The 18,480-nt window shown below is 31.3% G+C and overlaps 2 protein-coding genes and 1 long non-coding RNA gene across 6 annotated transcripts in view; 2 read left to right on the top strand and 1 right to left on the bottom strand.

The window, feature by feature from the left end:
* The window catches only part of LOC148629640 (prickle planar cell polarity protein 3-A-like), a 56,410-nt gene extending 43,985 nt beyond the window's left edge, over window positions 1–12,425 (top strand). For all 3 annotated transcript variants that reach the window (XM_088554654.1, XM_088554663.1, XM_088554672.1), the window contains 3 exons: window positions 6,093–6,344; window positions 7,384–7,587; window positions 8,694–12,425. In XM_088554654.1, coding sequence (XP_088410780.1) covers window positions 6,093–6,344; window positions 7,384–7,587; window positions 8,694–10,061 — 1,824 coding nt within the window. In that variant the 3' untranslated portion in view covers window positions 10,062–12,425. The remainder of the gene's footprint in view (window positions 1–6,092; window positions 6,345–7,383; window positions 7,588–8,693) is intronic.
* On the bottom strand, window positions 2,342–16,012 carry LOC148629639 (uncharacterized). The gene is made up of 3 exons (XR_015917005.1): window positions 15,539–16,012; window positions 7,354–7,602; window positions 2,342–4,289 (listed from the first exon to the last, which is right to left on the bottom strand). It is a non-coding gene; the product is annotated as an uncharacterized LOC148629639 (long non-coding RNA).
* The window catches only part of LOC148629638 (uncharacterized), a 47,838-nt gene continuing 43,274 nt past the window's right edge, over window positions 13,917–18,480 (top strand). The window contains exon 1 of one of the 2 annotated variants that reach the window (XM_088554536.1): window positions 13,917–14,000. The gene's annotated coding sequence lies outside the window, so the exon portion shown is untranslated. The remainder of the gene's footprint in view (window positions 14,001–18,480) is intronic. The other variant, XM_088554581.1, reaches the window with a different exon arrangement.

Genomic DNA, 18,480 nt, shown 5'->3' with positions numbered 1-18,480 from the left:
TGACAGCAACACCCTGGGTACTTCTTTTTCCCTGAAGTCAATTAAAATGAAAGTGTCTATGATCAGCCTTCTGCTTCATTGGTTATGTACTGTATTGGAGCAGGCTTTGTTTCTCTATACTATCTGTTTCAATGGTGAAGTGCTTCATCAATTGATCAAAGTGTTCAATATTCCATCTTAATCAGTACCATCAGAACAATATCAACATTTTTTTTAGAAAGTAGGGATTTCCAGAAATTGATTTAATGGTCATTTTATACCCACAACAATTACCTTATTAAAGTTCTCATGTATCATAATAGCTCTCTTGAGGTCAATAAACAATTCACAACAAGCTTTCATGAGGATATAGAAACTCAATAGTTTTTCCTATTAAGGAATTCAAAAAGTCATGTTATAATAGTAAGCTTCTCTTTGGTAATGAAATTCATGGGCTCATGCTCAGCACAAGTTAATCCACAAGTGTTGAGAAATTCCATCAAACAAAATTTTTCTATCAAATCATGAAATATGTAATTGAATCAATTTACCCCATTACAGTAGCAGAAAAGAATTAGTCATGTGTCGCTAGGAAAGAAGTCACTTCTCTTTTGAGGGTTTGATTAATCGTAATTTGATTTTTATCAACAAATTAGATGTTTTTTGTATTGCTCACAATGGCCCCAAATGACTTGGGTTACCATTGCTCCAGATACATAGGATTGGATTTCCTTATCAGCACAAAATGATGGATGTGAGAAATTTTACTGTCTAAAGATTTGCATTGATTCAATTCTTATGATTGTTTAGTTTTCGTCATTTCTTTTCAAATTGATATTGACTATTTGAAAAACGTGCAGGGATGTTGCGACAGAATATTGGAATCCTTTTGTGATAACAAACAGAAATTTTGATTTTGTTTGGAAAAACAAAAGCGGCACCACCTGTCACAATGACAATCATTAAAACACTAATCGATCCTTTTGTGTCAAACAAAAGTGTTCTTTTCTGCTTTGCTGCTTATGTTGAAAACCTGTCATCCTTGTTTAATTTATCTGTTTTAAACAGTGCTTAAGCAACAATTGTTGCAAAAATTGTCGCCCAAAATACCAATATTGACATACTCAATTATACTTGTGAGTTATTAATATTGATAATAAGGATAATGATAATGTTTGGTTAATCGGGCTAAGTAACTCTCTTTTTTTGTTTTGTTTCCAACTTCCTTGGTTTTCTCTCCATTCTTTTTACTTCCAATATTTTCCATAATAAAACTAAAATTAGATGTTAAAATCCTTTTATGATGTGAAATGGAACTGTCATGCATTGAGATGTTTGTAATTATTCAAATTTCAAAGAAACTAATTTTAATTTACTTGTGATTTTTTTAAGGTCAATAAAATTAAATGATGGGAATTTCCAAACCTAGAAGTTAATGTGGACTTTCTCAGCATTATGTTTCATGTTTTACAAAAAAAATTGGTTGTCCGTTCTGTTTGTTCAGTATCACTTTACTGAGACTGTTATTGATGGAAGAAGAATCATAGGATATAATGACACTTTACTTTGTTTTCTGCCATTAGAGACACCTCTTGATTTATCAGAAAACATCCATTTTGTTACAAGTGGCAAGACAGTATGCCGTCTTGCTCTGAAATTCTGTCTAATGGAGAAGTGTCAGCTGCCAGACATAAATGTATCTTTCACAAATGGTTAAATGAAGTTTGTAAGATAAATTGGTAATCAAGAAAATCCAAAAATATAATTTTGTTTGAATATTAATATTTATGATTGACAATTTTTTGATAAAGGGATAGTTAAGTTGCATTTTTAACAATTTTGTATGTGCTTCAAAACAATTTCAATACATAAATGTATAAACAACTATAAATATATGTTGTTCTAAGATGGATATTATTATCAGCATCTCAGTTGCAATTTTGAATTTTAATACCTCTGTAAAATCCCAAAAATTACCAAGCAAGTGGAATAATAGGCACTGTTGTAATATACATGTATATTTAAACTCCATTATTTTCTATTGAATATCTTGGATTTGATTTTTACTAGGGTTTCTTTCTTTGTAATCATTCATTGGAATGAAAATTTCATTTAGATAGCACATTAGGTTGAACCATCTCTTCTTCACATTTCTAGAGGAATATAGTGTTAATTTGCATTTTTCATATTGAACAACTCTCAAGAATTGCAGTGTTCTGAGTGCTTAATTTCATGAGCTGGAAAGATAACAGAATCAGGGGCATTGGGATCTGGATTAGGTGTTGGAAGTTAAAAAAAAAGATAATGCATCCCATGCACATCTTTAATCACCACCAGGTGCACATTTAGACAACAGTACATAGTTTATGAGAGAAGCAGCATGCTGTAGGAAGTTGCTTTAACTTTTATTACCATCATCTATCTACTATGATAATCCAATAGCTCAAATTGCCATGGTCACAATGCTGTTACTGGGTCTGATTTAAAACAAATCCCCAATGTTAATCTTAATGGAGTGATTTTATGTAAACATTATTATATGATCTGAGATCTGTAACATAATTTTATCTTAATAAAGTGAAGAAAGAGTCTTAAAAAAAAACAGTTAATCTGTCTCCAGATAAAGTTTTGTGGGGGAATATTAGTGCTTAGGTACTGGAGTGTAATATTAATAATCAGTTCTGTAAAGGGGACATACGTCTACCTATTTCAGCATATTTGAAGTGTGTAAAAATGAAAAAAAAGGAAATGTCCAAAAGCAATGTTGCATTGAATTAATCTTGAGTATTTGTCCATCCATTGGTCAAAGTATCAATCCATAACTTTTTAGTTATCTCTACAACTTGGGTCATGAGACAGTATTATATATTTTTGCCATACAGTTACTATGGTGGAGAGGAGTAGACTAAATAAGTTTCTTCAGTAAAAACTCCTCACTTATTCCATGTTATTGTTGAGAGCTTTACACAATGATAATGAAATGATGGGTATAGATGAGTAATATCCCTGTGAATTACATTTACAGATGATGGTACAGATAAAAAACTCATCATCTCTCCACCAAAACTCTTCTTCCTGATCACAGACATTCCGTAATTACAGTAACATTACAAACCATTTTACCTACATTGTCTCAGCAGGGTTTTTATTAGACAATATGTCTATGTCATTTTAGGTATCTTGGAGGCAAAAATGATGAATTTCTGTAAAGATTGTTGTATTAGACTGTACCTGTACTAGAAGTGACTCTCAGCGGAGCATTCTAATTATAATGGATTGTTTATCATGTAGAATTTGTATGACTGAAATTGTTTGCAATGTACAAAGGAGGGGTGTACAAGGGAGGGATATTTATTAATTCAAATTGTTCTCCTCCTGAACTTGACATAATATTTACTAGTAAATGTTAAAATACAATCAATCAATCAACCTCTTTGATCAGATTAATCTATGCTCTGCTACAGTAGACTTAATAGATATTTTTTATTTACAAACTGATACAGTATCAACCAGCTATATAAATTGACTGAAGATTGATCATGATTAGATCAAAACAGGCAGTAATATCTGACACACTTCTAGGTTAACATTGCTGGAAACCCCAACCCTTGCATACCTTAACATAGCTTTAGTTTACTTCTCTGATTTAATCCTGTGTGGGTCTGATACCTTCCAACAGTATAAATATCACAACATCAAAGCTGATTATAGTACCTGTCAATCATCAATTAGTTATATATTTTTGTTTTTATGGCCAGTTTTGTAACTTATCAGAATTATACAATTAATCTTACATCAAGAGCCTTGGTATATAATTTTCTCTATTAATTAAAAACTTGATGAATTTTGTAACTTTGCCCAGATTTTCACCCATTTCTAAAGGGATATCACGTAACTGTAATAATTTTGCTATACAAGTCAATCTATATTCTGAAACTGGCTTGTCAAATGAAATTGAACTTGAAGCTATTTGTCTGAGATTTAGGCAGTTTGTGATAATACCAACTGGTATTTCTGTATGTATTCCTGGACCTTAATGGAAGGAAAGTACTGGGTACATCATCATATATATATACATGTAGATGAGGCTGAATTATTATTAAATTAGGAGCACATGTTAATCACCATCATGACCATATGGTTATAAAAAGTAATGGTGATGCCTCAGTGCCACCCGTGTCTTGTTTCATACTTCTTGACCTCATTGTTGTTATTATTTTCCATATCTTGTCAGTAACTAAATAATCCTGGGTATTTGTCTTTCAGATGACCATAATATTTCCTCTGAGTTCAAAATGAATCTGTATGATCTAGAAGAGAATTTTTAGTATTAGTATTTCCTCTAACTGGTATTAGATACTAACAGATGTACATGTACACCAAGCTAAGGCTAAATGCACATGTAGGATATTTTTAAACTGTCAGAGTCAAGCAGTTATTTTAAATAGGTGATAATGTTTGCCTTTCTTGAATTCATGACATAAATCTCACACATTTCTGAGATTTCAGACAACAGACACACAAGACAATAAAAAAATAATGAAATATTGGTTATCTTGATGCCTCAAAACAACTTGACTATCTTATTGTTGCATTTGAAATATCTGTTCGTTTTTATGCAATTCTACATTTAACCTGTTGTATGTTTGTTTTACTTATTTTATCCTCCCTTTATCACATGAACATTTTAAATTTGTCTGACTGTCTTCATAATTCTTGTCAATTCCAACTACCTGTTGTCTTTGTATTTTTTATTGAACATGTAATATGTCTACTCTGACTATTTTAACTCCACTATGCCATCAAGGACCTCATTTTTCCAGTTAAAAACAGACTATTTTTGTATCATTTATGATAAGATGTGCTAATGACCTTGCCAAGACAGATAATTGCTGTATTTTGGAAGTATACATTTCAATAATCTGTTTACAAAGGTGAAGAATGACAAAAGTGTAAAAATTATCTTTAAGTTGGAGTCTTTCATTATGTTAAATGTCAAATTATTTTTTGCTCTACAATGTTGGTATTAGCTCATCTTACACACTGGTTTTAGGTTTTCACTTCATTTAAATACAGCAAAAATTAACTTTAAGGACCTGGAGCATCACCGAGAATTTTTCAGTTGTTTAATTGTCATTGCAGGAAAACAAATATCTAAATCTCAGCCAGTTTGTCGTCAATGCTGATAACTTTTTCCTTTAGACTGAAAAATTTGGTTTAATCGTTTGAATGAAGCAATTAATCTTATAACCTTTTTTTCTGCCAGTAGTTTGTAGTAAAACTTATTGGTTGGACCAATTCTGGTAGCTGTAAATCTATAAATTTAGTTAACTCTTTAGATTTCTGCTTTGTAATCACTTGCTGTATAAAAGAATACCAGTTTTTAAGCTGAATTAACTACACTGAAAGTTGAAAACTACTGTTAAAACCAATGTATATTATTAACAGTTACAACATCATAATTTCATGATAGACTTTTAAATCATATACCCCTGGCTTTAAATTATGTCAGTTTCTCTGAGGTTATTAGATCATATTATGGCAGTGATAAAGAATTAAAGGTATTTAGGGTGTATTATTATTTGATGTAAAATAAATTAACAGCTTTTTTAATGGGCCACTGGGCTGGATAAATAGTGGATGCAAAATTAAATGGCTTCATTTTCCTGATAACAGTATTTTCCTGATCATATTTTATGTCTGCACCATGTAATTGTTGCACAATTTATTGTGAAGTTGAATGATATAGGATAGATAAACAGGGCATTTGATTGAGGGCTGGATAAAAATAAGAAATGTTAATGTTATTACCTGAAGTATGGTCAGATGTACACTTTTCTTGCACTGTTTGCATACTTGCATCGTAATTTTTTTTCCAAAACACTGATGTAAAATGGGTCTTAAATATAGATTTTTAAAAATAATTGCTAGCAGAATACATTGGATTTGTATTCATGGTAACAGTACAAGTCATACTGTTTAAAAATCCATCTTCCAGTGACTGGCAGCAAATTGGGGAGATTAATAGCACATTTTATTTTTTTTAAGTTATAGTAATTGGTGCTGGTTATAGCTTGTAAAAGTTTTATCAATTTCTAAATTTTATTTTTCAGGTCCATCAGTACTTTAGTGGGTTGCCAGAAGACAAAGTCCCATATTTAAACAGTCTTGGTGAAAAGTATCGTGTTCGACAATTGCTACAACAGTTACCTCCACATGATAATGAAGTTCGATATTGTAACATCCTCAGTGAGGAAGAGAAGAGGGAGTTACGGATGTTCAGCTCTCAGAGGAAGAGAGAAGCTCTTGGCAGGGGGAGTGTTAGACCCTTGCCTCTTACAATGCAAGGCAGTATTTGTGCAAAGGTAATTGATGTAATAAAATAAAGTAAAATAAAAACATTATGAGGGATGTAGTAGTATACTGGTTGTACAAATTTTATCATTTTTTATGAGGACTTACACAGAATGATCACTAACTCAACACAGTTTTTTTTTTTTTTTTTTTTTGTTATGCCCTAAACTGAATAATTCACAGCTTTACTTATAAAAGCCTTTTCATTCGTACTATCAATGTTATAGGATGGACATTATCCTCAACCTTTTCAAGTAGTTTATGTATTTGCTTAGCATGGGTTCAAATTAACTTTTAAAATTAAAATGCCTTGAACTTAAAGAGTTTAGATACCAAAGATTCACAATGATTAAATATAAGGTCATCTATTAAACTCCGACTTTCCTGGTCTGAAGTAATGTATAATGATCTATTACCGCTTCAAATTGATGATCTGCTTTGTATCTGTAAAGACATTTTTCCAATATCAAAAATACTGGTTTAACTTTAAGATTGTTGTAATTTGTCAAATTCATATTTGGGTAACCGAATAACCTTTTTTTTTATAAAATAAATGTTTCAGTTATAGATTTTCTGTAAGTTGATATAATAATACTTAATAATGTTTTCGTGTCACAATCCTGTCTTTAAGCTTAAGGGCAGATTTAACTGCTTTAAACAAAAGCATGTAATTTTAAAGGGATAGGTTTTACTTGGGGTATTATTTATAGCTATAATTAAATTATTCCCATATCTTAAGTGCATCTGTGTAGTTAGGTGCATTAGCCTATTATGCATATAGTGCACATTATCAGACTGCTGCACAATTAAAGGCTCTGTGAAGAGTAAAATTATGGTTAAATGATACACATTCATTTTCAGCTAGGACTTGGTTCAGCAATCAGGTTAATGATTAGGACCTGTAAAACTGTTCAGTTTGGTGTAAGGGAGGTAACTCTAATAGTATAATGTACATCAGTAAGAAGTAGACTAGCTGTTAATGGTTGTAAATAAGGAGCTATTTCATTAAGTAATAAAAACCTTATCAGTCTGTGTTTGTTCCATTTTCAGTGCCAAGAGATGATCCCAGGGGGGTGTATGGCTGTGTTTGCCTCCAGAGCTGGCCATGAAAAATGCTGGCATCCTAAATGCTTCACTTGTCTAAGCTGTGATGAACTGCTAGTAGATCTTATATACTTCTACAAAGATGGCTTCCTATACTGTGGTCGTCATCATGCTGAACTTATTAAACCTCGGTGTGCTGCATGTGATGAGGTAATAGTTGTGTAACTGTGTATTAAGTAAAGTAAATTGTACCGTAGGATGCAATAACTCCTGGAGAAGAAATTCTCAATTTTTGACTATACAAAAAAATTTAAAAAGTAAAGTTGACCTATTTACAGTAGGGAAAGAATTCAGTTCAGGAAATCATTTGAAGTACATGTAAGGTGCTCAAGAATAAATTGAAAGTCACTTTTAAAATGAAATTGATCAACCGCTACATTGATGGAGATTGACATGGGATTTTATCATTGCATGATCTGAACTTTTTACCCATACATGAGTTCTTTTGCATAAGTAACAGTATGTCAGTATTAGGTATTTGCTTCTATATTCATAAACCCACATATTCATTGGAATTCATTAATGGTCACAACCTATAAATTGATCATAAATACAGACCAATAAGGCATTATTAGACAAATGGAATTTCAGACAGAAATTAATATGGCTGTGTTATGGGATCATATCCTGCATAATAAAACCTGATAGGGTAACACAAAAAGTTGTATGATGCACTATTGTACTGTATAACCAGTGTAAAAAATCAATCTGTTGCAGACACTTAATAATATATTCCTCTAGAGGACAATAATTGTAATGAACTGAGTAATTCAGACTATCACAATAGTCGATCTTAGACTTCCGCCAATATATATTTTTATATTGATGGATATTTGATTTTTTTCTTAGACTTGTATACATTAATAACAAATAAAAAAACTGGTTCCCTGTGAAGATTGTCTGGGGTCCCAATACTTAGTATCTTTATATCGATGTTGTATAGGTTACTCTTTGTAGGAAAAACCTTAGAAAAAGTGAACTTGTTCTTTTACATTGTATATGCTTTTATCCTTTATCATAATTTTCAGTACAACAAGCAAAATGTTATATATACATGAATTAGCTGTTTATTTTTATTACAAAGGGAAAACTCCATAACTACAGAAAAATCCAAGAAAGGACCATTTATGACTTAACTTTAAAAATATGTTATGTATAGAGATGCAATGAACAGTGAACATAATTTCTAAAATGTAGAAGTGTAAAAAGCCGTTACTATGTTTTTAAGGAAGTAACACCTTCATCTTTCATTATAGATAATTTTTGCCGATGAATGCACAGAAGCTGAAGGCAGGAGTTGGCACATGAAACATTTTTGTTGTTTTGAATGTGATAAACAATTAGGCGGACAGAGATACATCATGAAAAATGGCCGACCTTACTGTTGTGTTTGCTTTGAACAAATGTTTTCTGAATATTGTGACACTTGTGGAGAGCACATTGGTGTTGACCATGGTCAAATGACTCATGAAGGTCAACACTGGCATGCAACAGAACAATGTTTTAAATGTCATACGTGTCAAAAGTCGTTGCTAGGACAACCATTCTTACCTAAGCATGGTGTGATATATTGTTCTGCAGCCTGTAGTCGAGCAGGTTCAATGCAGACACAGACTCCTAGGAGACCAGAGGACTATTTGATGCAAGAGTCTAATGATATAAGACTTGGTTCTCCAATCAGTCATGCATTACAAGACAATAGTGTGGCCAGTATACAGGAAGTTCTAAGACAACAGTATTCATTAACAGACAGTTTGCCATCCTCTGACAGAGATCAGGGGTATGCTACCAGTAGTAATAGTGAAGTGTATGCTCCTGGCTGTTTGTATGAACCAATATCTACATCAATACCTATGATCAAGGATACACAATCAAATAATTTTAATTTTGACAATTTTAAAGAATCTCTTCCAATCCAAGAAGCCAAAATGAAAAATAGACTTTCACAATTTTCTATGCCTGATTTGAGTATTGATCCACCACAAGAACCTGTAATGGAGAAGAAACCAGCTTTTGATCCAAGAAATAGAAGTCGCTCTGGATCAGAAAAGAATTTATCTGTACATTTTCAGAACTATGAGGAACTTGGTGCTACTTATTATGACGTCCCTTATGTTCATAACAATCATCATCATTGTTCTAGAAAAGGAAGCAGAAACAGTAGCAATTATGAATCTTTTAAATCACAACCAGAATTACAAAATACTAGTAATATGACTCAAAATCCAGATATTAAGACTACTCCCATAAATGATGGACAAAGAATGAACCCCATAACAAGACCTAAAAATGTGCAATTTGATCCAAGTATACCTGCATCCAGGTATCCAAGGAGTCGTAGTTTTGAAGGAAAACCAAGAGGACATTATTATGATAGAAGTTACCAACACGAAATGCCTCAAGGTTATGCTGAAGGTTATGATGATGATAGATGTAGCACATGTTCTAGTTCTAGTGATTCTGACGATTATCCTTATTATTATGAACCTCCAAGACGGAATGGACCTCGTATAACATATGTTGATGATATGGGAGTTGGGCTTGGAGGCAGAAATACTTACCAGACTTTACCTCTAGGTAGAGGGCGACACAAGAACAAAAATAAACAATGTGTAATATCATAGTGATATTATGTACCATTTATGTGTATCGTAATTAAGGTACTTGTAATACACAACAATCAAAATTTTATGATAATATTTTAATACAATTTTAGATGAGAAGCATTTAGTGAAATTTTCATAATATTGATACTTTTAGTACATTATGCTTGTACTATTGCATCAAAATTCAATAGTGATTACATATACAATGACCTGACTTTCTGCTATGTTAATGTAAGAAAATTTGACAAATTATTTGGCAGTTTTTGATGCCAAAACTAAAATTCAAAATGAATTTTGCTCAGATATGTCTGATATTTCTTAACCTTTTCTGTCAGTATACCAACTTTTTTATTTTTCTTTTCCTTAAAATTTTATTTACCAGAATGTTGTTACTTTAGAAAAAAAAAGAAATCAAAATCCAATATGAATATTGCATTTTCACCCTTGAACTTTCAATAATTGTATTTGGTCAGACATAGGTGTTGTAAAAGTAACTGTATCATGTATTCAACAATGTGCCAAACTTCATCATAGATTGTCAGGAACTGCTATCACATTCTGTGTAATGTCTGCAAAATTACATTTTTAAAAATTAAAGATATGATCAATTCAATGTTGTGAAATGCCTGAAAAGTTGATTCATTGAGAAGATTGATCTAAGAAAACAGGATGTTTGGGGTGTTGAATCTAAAAAGAATGAATTTTGAAATATGGCGACTGTATTTGTTGAAAGAAGATAAATTATTGAAGTCTCTGTCATACTTTCTTACATCTTATGAGTCATTAGCATATGTACATACTCCAGCACCATCATATGTAAATATGTATTCAATATTTTAACTGTCAGGGTATAGCTCGTTTATCATTAAGTTAAATATAAATGTATGGATTCTAGTCATAAAAATCAGGATACTCTTGGTTATGTACTCACACATACACATGTACATGTATGTAAATTACTTAACAAATTTATACATACATGTACAACAATGTAGTCTTTGGTAACATGAAAGTAGATGTATGTTGGTAATGTAAGTCATGGTCAGTCACTTAAGTATTTATTTCATAGTAGATAGTTGATTACAAATAATGACATGTATAGTATAGTTTCTCTATCATTCAAATTTTCAGTTCTGTATCATAGCAAACAAAGCTAAAGTAAACATTGTTTACTTTCTGAAGATAATGAATACAATATCATTCAAAAGTATTTCATCTTGTGTGTCATACTGGTAAACATCTAAGCAGAAAGTGAAACAATACATGAGAGACAGTCAAGTATTGATGGTTGTTTTGTGAGAGCTTTGATTGTTGACACTGTAGTTATTTACAGCAGTGATACTGTCATTATACATGTTTGTCTCAATGTAGGAACATTTCAAGTACACCCAAAATGTTTTCAAATCAAGGATTATAAGTAGTGATGTCTTTCTTTGTTGACAACCTTAGCAATTATTTTAAAACTTTACAATGTTATAATTTTATAGATTATATGTATAAAGTTTAAGTGTGTATATAATTTTTCTGTACATAATTGTTATAAAACTAGTGCTGATTTTATAATGTTTTACTGTATACACTGTACTTGTTTTGTAAACACTTGAGTAAAGGTTTAAACTATAGGATAGGGGAGTATAGATATATTTCTACATGTATAAATAGTAATATATTCTAAGTAGGTTTTGGTCACAAACTTTAAAAAACTTAAGTTAAACACTTTGAAGTTGTTAAAAGTGAAAAATCTTGGTCTTTAATTGTAGAAAACTTGTGGTTTACTACATTATGGCCCCATATTTCATTTATTTATAGAGATGGTAAGTGTGCTCTTCAAACCAGGGTTATTTGTTTTCTGAAATTGTAAAGGAATGCCATAGGCATTATGAACAAAAAAAAACTATTACCAGTATTAAAAAAATAAAAAGTAACTCCTAGCAATAAATGGTATACTTCTCATGTACAATTATTCAAATACTATGAAGTCAGAAATAAACTTTTATTTAAAGCATCTGTTGCAGTTCCTGAAAAAATAGCAAAAACAATTTTTTTGGAAGGTCACAAAATGTGAACAATAAGTTCTGGTTTATTATATCTTACAATGAGAGTTTCCATGTTGATAAAAAAATAATTTTGTTATCCGTACTTTCATCATGTATTTGTGCTCTTTCCATTGAGTGAGTTTTTTAATAATATTAGTTGAACAGGGATACCTTCAATGTAGAGTATACCTGTACATTTTGTAACCATGTCACCTGTATTGTGTTCAGATTTTTGTGCTGCTTTTGTGCCTTCTTTGTCAAACATTATGCAACATTTGTTTCCAGTAGGCATGTACATAATTATACCTTTATTACAACATGAGCATTAAAATATCTATTGTTGAAACTGGAATTTTGTCTTTGTTAGTATTTTTGTGTTTTAATACCAAAGGTGAGCAGTAAATCAGTTGCTCTGTAGATGCATTGCAGCCTTATCAAACACAACTATTGTACGGTGGCAAAAACAAACTGTTACAACCAAACTACCAAAATATTTATTATGAAGTGCTGACAATCCAGACAGTAGTGGTTGCTGCTGTTGGGTCCCATACTTGCATTGTACATATCCTGATTGAAAAACTCCACAATCAAATGGTCCAGTATTTAACTCACACAAATGAACTTCATATTAATATAATGTATTAATTTTCTCTCCAACAACACAAATTTTCAATCATGGTATTAACAAATGATATGACGATGTTTGTAAAGGTTCCATGTCTTTGTTTTTATCTTTCAATAAAAAGTTATTGATAATCTTATAAGATACCATCCATATACTTGAAGAATGCTGCTAACAATGCAAGTTGGTTGTTGAAAAAAATCGTAAAATGGTTACACAAAACTATTTTTTTCAATTTTTACAACATTGATATAAAAGGAGTCATATCACTAGATTCCCAAACAGCCACACAATTGACTAATACTGCAAAACTAAATCCATAAACACTTATATTGATTGATTCATATAGAATATTGTATTTTTTTTTTTGTTCCTTATCATATCACATAGTAATCTTGAGATCTTGCTCAAAGGTAGGACCTAGTCATTAGGAATAGGATATGACTAAAATCTAACATCCTGGTCATTCTAGCTTCTTGCATGTATATAATTATCAGAGTTCTCCATTATCAGTAGCAAAATTAATGATATATTCAACATGAGCTTTAACGAGTACTGAAAATACTCTCATTTATTTGAATATTAATGTTGGAGGTATTTAGTACTAGGTGAATTATTCTCTAATTTCTTATATCCCCTTAAAAAAAGTTCAATTCTCCCAACTTTTGTGTAAAACATTTTTAAGCAAAACAACTCATTACAATGACATTACACTGGAATTCAATCAAATTATCTGCAGAGAATGGAAGAAAGTCGCATGTGAGATTTGAAGTATTCTCTAACAAAAAAGGGGGGAGTTCCAACCAACTATAACTCCTTTGCATCTATCACTAAGACTGGACTTTCTCAAATATCAAGTGATCATAAATGGTAAGTAGAATGTTGCATTTCATGGACACAAGTTTTAAATTGAATCAATTTGTGGAATGCATATGGAACTTTTTTGTAAAAGACCGGGAGTCCTACTTATTTGGTTAATTTTTTTCTAGGCTTGATGCTGCCTTCATGCAGGGATTCACTGCCTTGTATTAAAATATACTGTTTGATGTAGATTTTAATGGAACCATATGGTAAAAAGTTTGAACAAAGCATCAAGTAACTGGAATTTAATCCAGAATAACTATGTTTTTTATGTAACAGGAAAATTATTGGCGAACAAATTCGGGGACGATTTGAACCTCCATCGATTAGTGTTACATCTTTTTTCGCGTTTCCCTCCCTTATATTCGTGAACCCTTGAATAAGTTCAGATTTATTTACCTGAAAGTGACCAAAAAAAAAAAAATAGTGAGTTGCAAGGTAACATTAATTATGGTTTATCCGTTTGGCTAAACTTTCCTTTCTGTCATCCGTCAGGAGTGGTCTCCTGTCAATATATTTTCTTCGGTGCATTTTGTTGTATGTTTTTGTTGTTTTTGTTGTTTATGAACGTGGCATCCAATCCATGCATTCTTAGACTTAGAGGACAGTCTTTACATTGGTCATTTTTTTTTTAAATTTGAATTTGATCCATCACCTTTTGTACAATTAAGAATATTCTTTGTAGAAAGCAGCAAAAATATTAAAGATTAAAAATAAAAGGCAGATTTGATAAAAGATGAATGTGAAATGTTAAATGAGCTTTCAGATGTCATAATTATTCTGTCTAAGAAAACCCATGTTTCTGTACTACCTAAAATAAAGCAAACTAAAAATTCTGGAGAAGATAAGCTAACTTTGTTTTATCCCAAATGTGCCATTGGTTTAATGCAACTACAATGTACTCTGTTATTTATCCCTTTGGGGTTTGGTGCTGTAATATTTGTTGGCAAAAATAAAAAGAAACAGTTGTGGTCAAAACAAAAAGTATTTCCAGCTATGATTCTCAAAAGGGACTAGTCTATTGTATGACTTGATTCTCTGTAGATTTCACCTGTTTATACAATGTACATGTGCATTTTGTGCATTTTTTATGGAGCAGGTGGTATAGTTGTACCTGAAATGCTCAGGAAGAAACTGAGGTTTCTTTGATAAAAATTGGAAGGAGTGGTCTTTGTCTAATGGATTTCTGGTCTGATATACCGTACTGAATCTTTGGCCCCATTGGACAGATTGATTTCAAATTTGGTTTGTGACTTTCTACAGGTGGCTCATTTTGCGGCATACTTTGTAAGCCAGTTTGGTTGCTGTTGAAATCTTAAGTCTTGAATGATAATAGTATGCATGATTTCTCATGCGTACTATTCTCATTCAATTTGCTGAATACTTTTTGATACTTCTACCACCAGCCTTCCCTTCATTGAGAGTGTATTCAAAGTACATCTGTATCAAAAACTCTCAAGAATATACCACACATACAAAAAGATATACATTTTCCCTTCAGTGTTGAATGGTGACAAAATATTTTCCAAAGGAGTTAGGGCCAGTGCTGGACATTTGGCATGCATACACATACATACATGTATGACAATATACATTTGTAAATGTAGTGACCATGATACACATCACATGTGTATGCTAAGTGAACATTGTAGTAATATTACTATTACCAAAAAAAAAAATTCTTTCATTCTTATGACTGATTAAAGAAAAAAGAAATGTAACTAGTTCTGGATAGTAATATGATGAGTATTGCAATAACCACCCCCCACTCCCCCCAAAAAAAACAACATTACCTTGCTACAATTAGCTGTAATTTTAATAATAATTATACCAGTTGCATATGTACATGTAGAGGGCATCATATTATCCATTGTCGAGGTTAGTATTGCCTGAAATGATAATGCCTTAAGCCAGACTAAGGCATACAGTTGAAGCGATATCACTTCCCAAGGGCAATCATCAAATAACCAACTAACCTGTTTAATTCCTCGAAGAATTTGAAGTTACCATTACTGTGTGGAAATGCTCTGGGTAATATCCTGTGTTAATGCCCAAAATGCCTTTAAGTCAATATCACATGACCATGTTTTAACCAGTAAGTATAATTCTTCTTCTCTGTTGTAAAATAACAAAAAATATACCTGTCAAAGCATTGTATCATTACTGTAATGCATTTATTTTTACTTATACATATAATTATTAATACTTCGGAAGCGTTAATGGTTGTATTATCAACTTGGTACTGTATACTAATGGCAAGAAAAAGCATCAATATCCAGTTTGTAGCTTCATTTTCAGGTGCTGGTAAACAGCATAATGGCAGCTTCATTTGCGTGTACTTGGATATATGCGATTGAGAGCCAAACCAGTCTCAGAAAATATTCGCTAGTTTTGATAATTAAATACAAATAGAATCATAGCTTTTCCAAGATAGGGTTGGTCATAATAGTCTGCAGTATGGTGCCCAGTTGTTTACAAAAATTACGTAATTAATATTACCCATAATTTTCGGGTCTTAAAAGTTGCGAAACGAAAATAATAGATGAAAGAAAGAATCAAAACGAAACAAATCGATAAAGTGAATCAACTTGTAATAGAAACATAATTAAATGATACAAATCAAAACTGAATCAAGTGAAACTGAATAAAATAAAAGAAATCTTTTAAGACGTTTCGCAAATTATAAGAAGCATAATGTTAACCTGGAAGTTCAGGTAATATTTTCATTCCACAATTTTCTCTCAAATATAACCCCAGGTCACCAGTGACATCCTCTTTCTTTTGATTGGCTGAGTGAATATGACATTATTTTATTTACCTTTATATGTTCTAATATCAAATTTCAAGAAAAATACATTTAAATATTTTTCGATATAAATGCACAATTATAAAGATAATTTAGATAATCTAATCTTTTGTTTTTATTTATTTCATAAGCGGCAACTTACTCATATTGCTTATAATATTGACCAGGGAACCAGATTAGCATAATGATTACTAATGCCATACAATTCGACCCAAAGACATTTCGGACCATGACAACCAATAATTCCTTATGAATGCCGGACATTTCGGCCAATAGACATATCAGACCATGACAATCAGTATAATGCTTTATGACATATATCATTCCAAAATTTACCACATTTGAAGGTTATATGTTTAATATATCAAATCAGAGCTAACAAAAATTATCAAAGTTGTTTTTAATCAATGTTTCTTCAGGAGCGTTAAAAGATTTCACTTTCATCATACTACTAAATTATCATTTTAGGCAAAATAAAATAATATGTCTGTTTCCTGCTACCCTAACTAGCCTATTTTATGTGCCTGCCCTAAACATTTTGTTGTCTTTTTGGCTCAAGCACTGTTTAAGTCAAGATTGTTTCCCCTTTAATTCAATGTAAAATGTTTTTGAAAAATAAAATCATTTCCCAACCTTCCTACCCTACTTTTTTATGATGGTAGCACTAGCAGGAAACAAGACTATTATTTTTTTTTGCCATATAAAAATTGAATAGTCTCATTAATGGTATAGAATAATTTCAAGTTCATTCTATAAATGTATTAAATATAGAATATTGGGAAAAGACAGTAATGTCATGTCAAGGACTTTGAGTTATTGCCCTTAGTCTGTATGTTGAGGTACTTGGTAGCCAATTTGACCAAGTATGTCAAATCTAAGTTACCTGTCCTGTAGCCACTACATGTATGATATGAAAACTTGCAGAGAGAATATATTTTGTAATCAAGTTTTAACAGGGACATTAAGAACGCAAGAACCTAAGCTAAGACAGTTACTGTGGCTAATATATTATATGTATATGGAACATAAGTCTGCAAGGTTACTGTGACTAATATAGCTACATGTATATGGAACATTGGTCTGCAATCTTACAACCACTAATCAGATGCTTAATACCACAAAAATGTTCAAAGTTGTGAAATTGCAGAACTTTCAAAGAATTTTTGCGAATTTATCATAGAAGGTAGATCAAAATTTTTGGAACTGACTGCACCATTATAAAGCTTGAAATATCAATTTATTATTTTCTTCAAAATTATCCAGCTGGAACATATGCTATTTGTAAGTCTTATTTTATAGTTCTTACAAAGACATATACTTAAATGATCACTACATGTACATATAGGAATGTTAAAAGTGTAATGTCACTGTTTCTTGATCTTTTGTGGAAACATTTTGTAGCATCTTGATGGAAGGAAGTATGATGTTCTGGTATGATTAAAAGGAGTATGATGTTCTGGTATGATTAAGATATATGTTAACATTGAACACACGCCCATGTCAAACCATTCAAATGACCTAATCTTTTTATTTTACTTAAAACAAAACAATAAGACATTAGTTCATGTATAGAAGTTCTATAATAAAAAAGTGGTTTTAAGCACTTTGAAGACATGAATTTAATAGATAATTTGCATTTTACACTGCAGATTATTGAAGATCAAGAAGAAAGATGTAGCCTTAGGAAATTTAGTGGTAATATTGTTTTCCTGACATCAAATAAGTTTCCCTCTGGACAAACATAAAAATGTGTATTATAAGAACTATAGGATTACCACAAGGACATTGATAAAGTTATGTGTAGGTGAAGATGATAGAAATTCAGATACACCCTTTTCTAAAAATACATGTATTTGATACATGTTTCTGTGCAATTACACGTATAACATATTTTTTTAGTTTTGCTTTTGGTGATAGAGTCTGTGACATATAGAGTGAAAATTGTCTTAAACCAAGCAAAGAGTTAATGTATGAAAACTGAGTGGGAATACCAAATTTGTACCAATGCACTAAGTCAATATCTGAAATAGTTACGTTTTTCTGTTTTGGTTTTTTTTTTACAATGAAGTCTGTGAAATAAACAGTGAAAGTTATCGAAAAATAAAAAAAAAA

Source organism: Perna viridis, chromosome 1 (genome assembly GCF_037379345.1).
Source record: "Perna viridis isolate PV_CMFRI_1.1 ecotype Kerala chromosome 1, ASM3737934v1, whole genome shotgun sequence".
Taxonomy (NCBI): Eukaryota; Metazoa; Mollusca; class Bivalvia; order Mytilida; family Mytilidae; genus Perna; species Perna viridis.
Note: the sequence above shows the minus strand (reverse complement) of the source record. Positions and strands in the feature narration are given on the sequence as shown.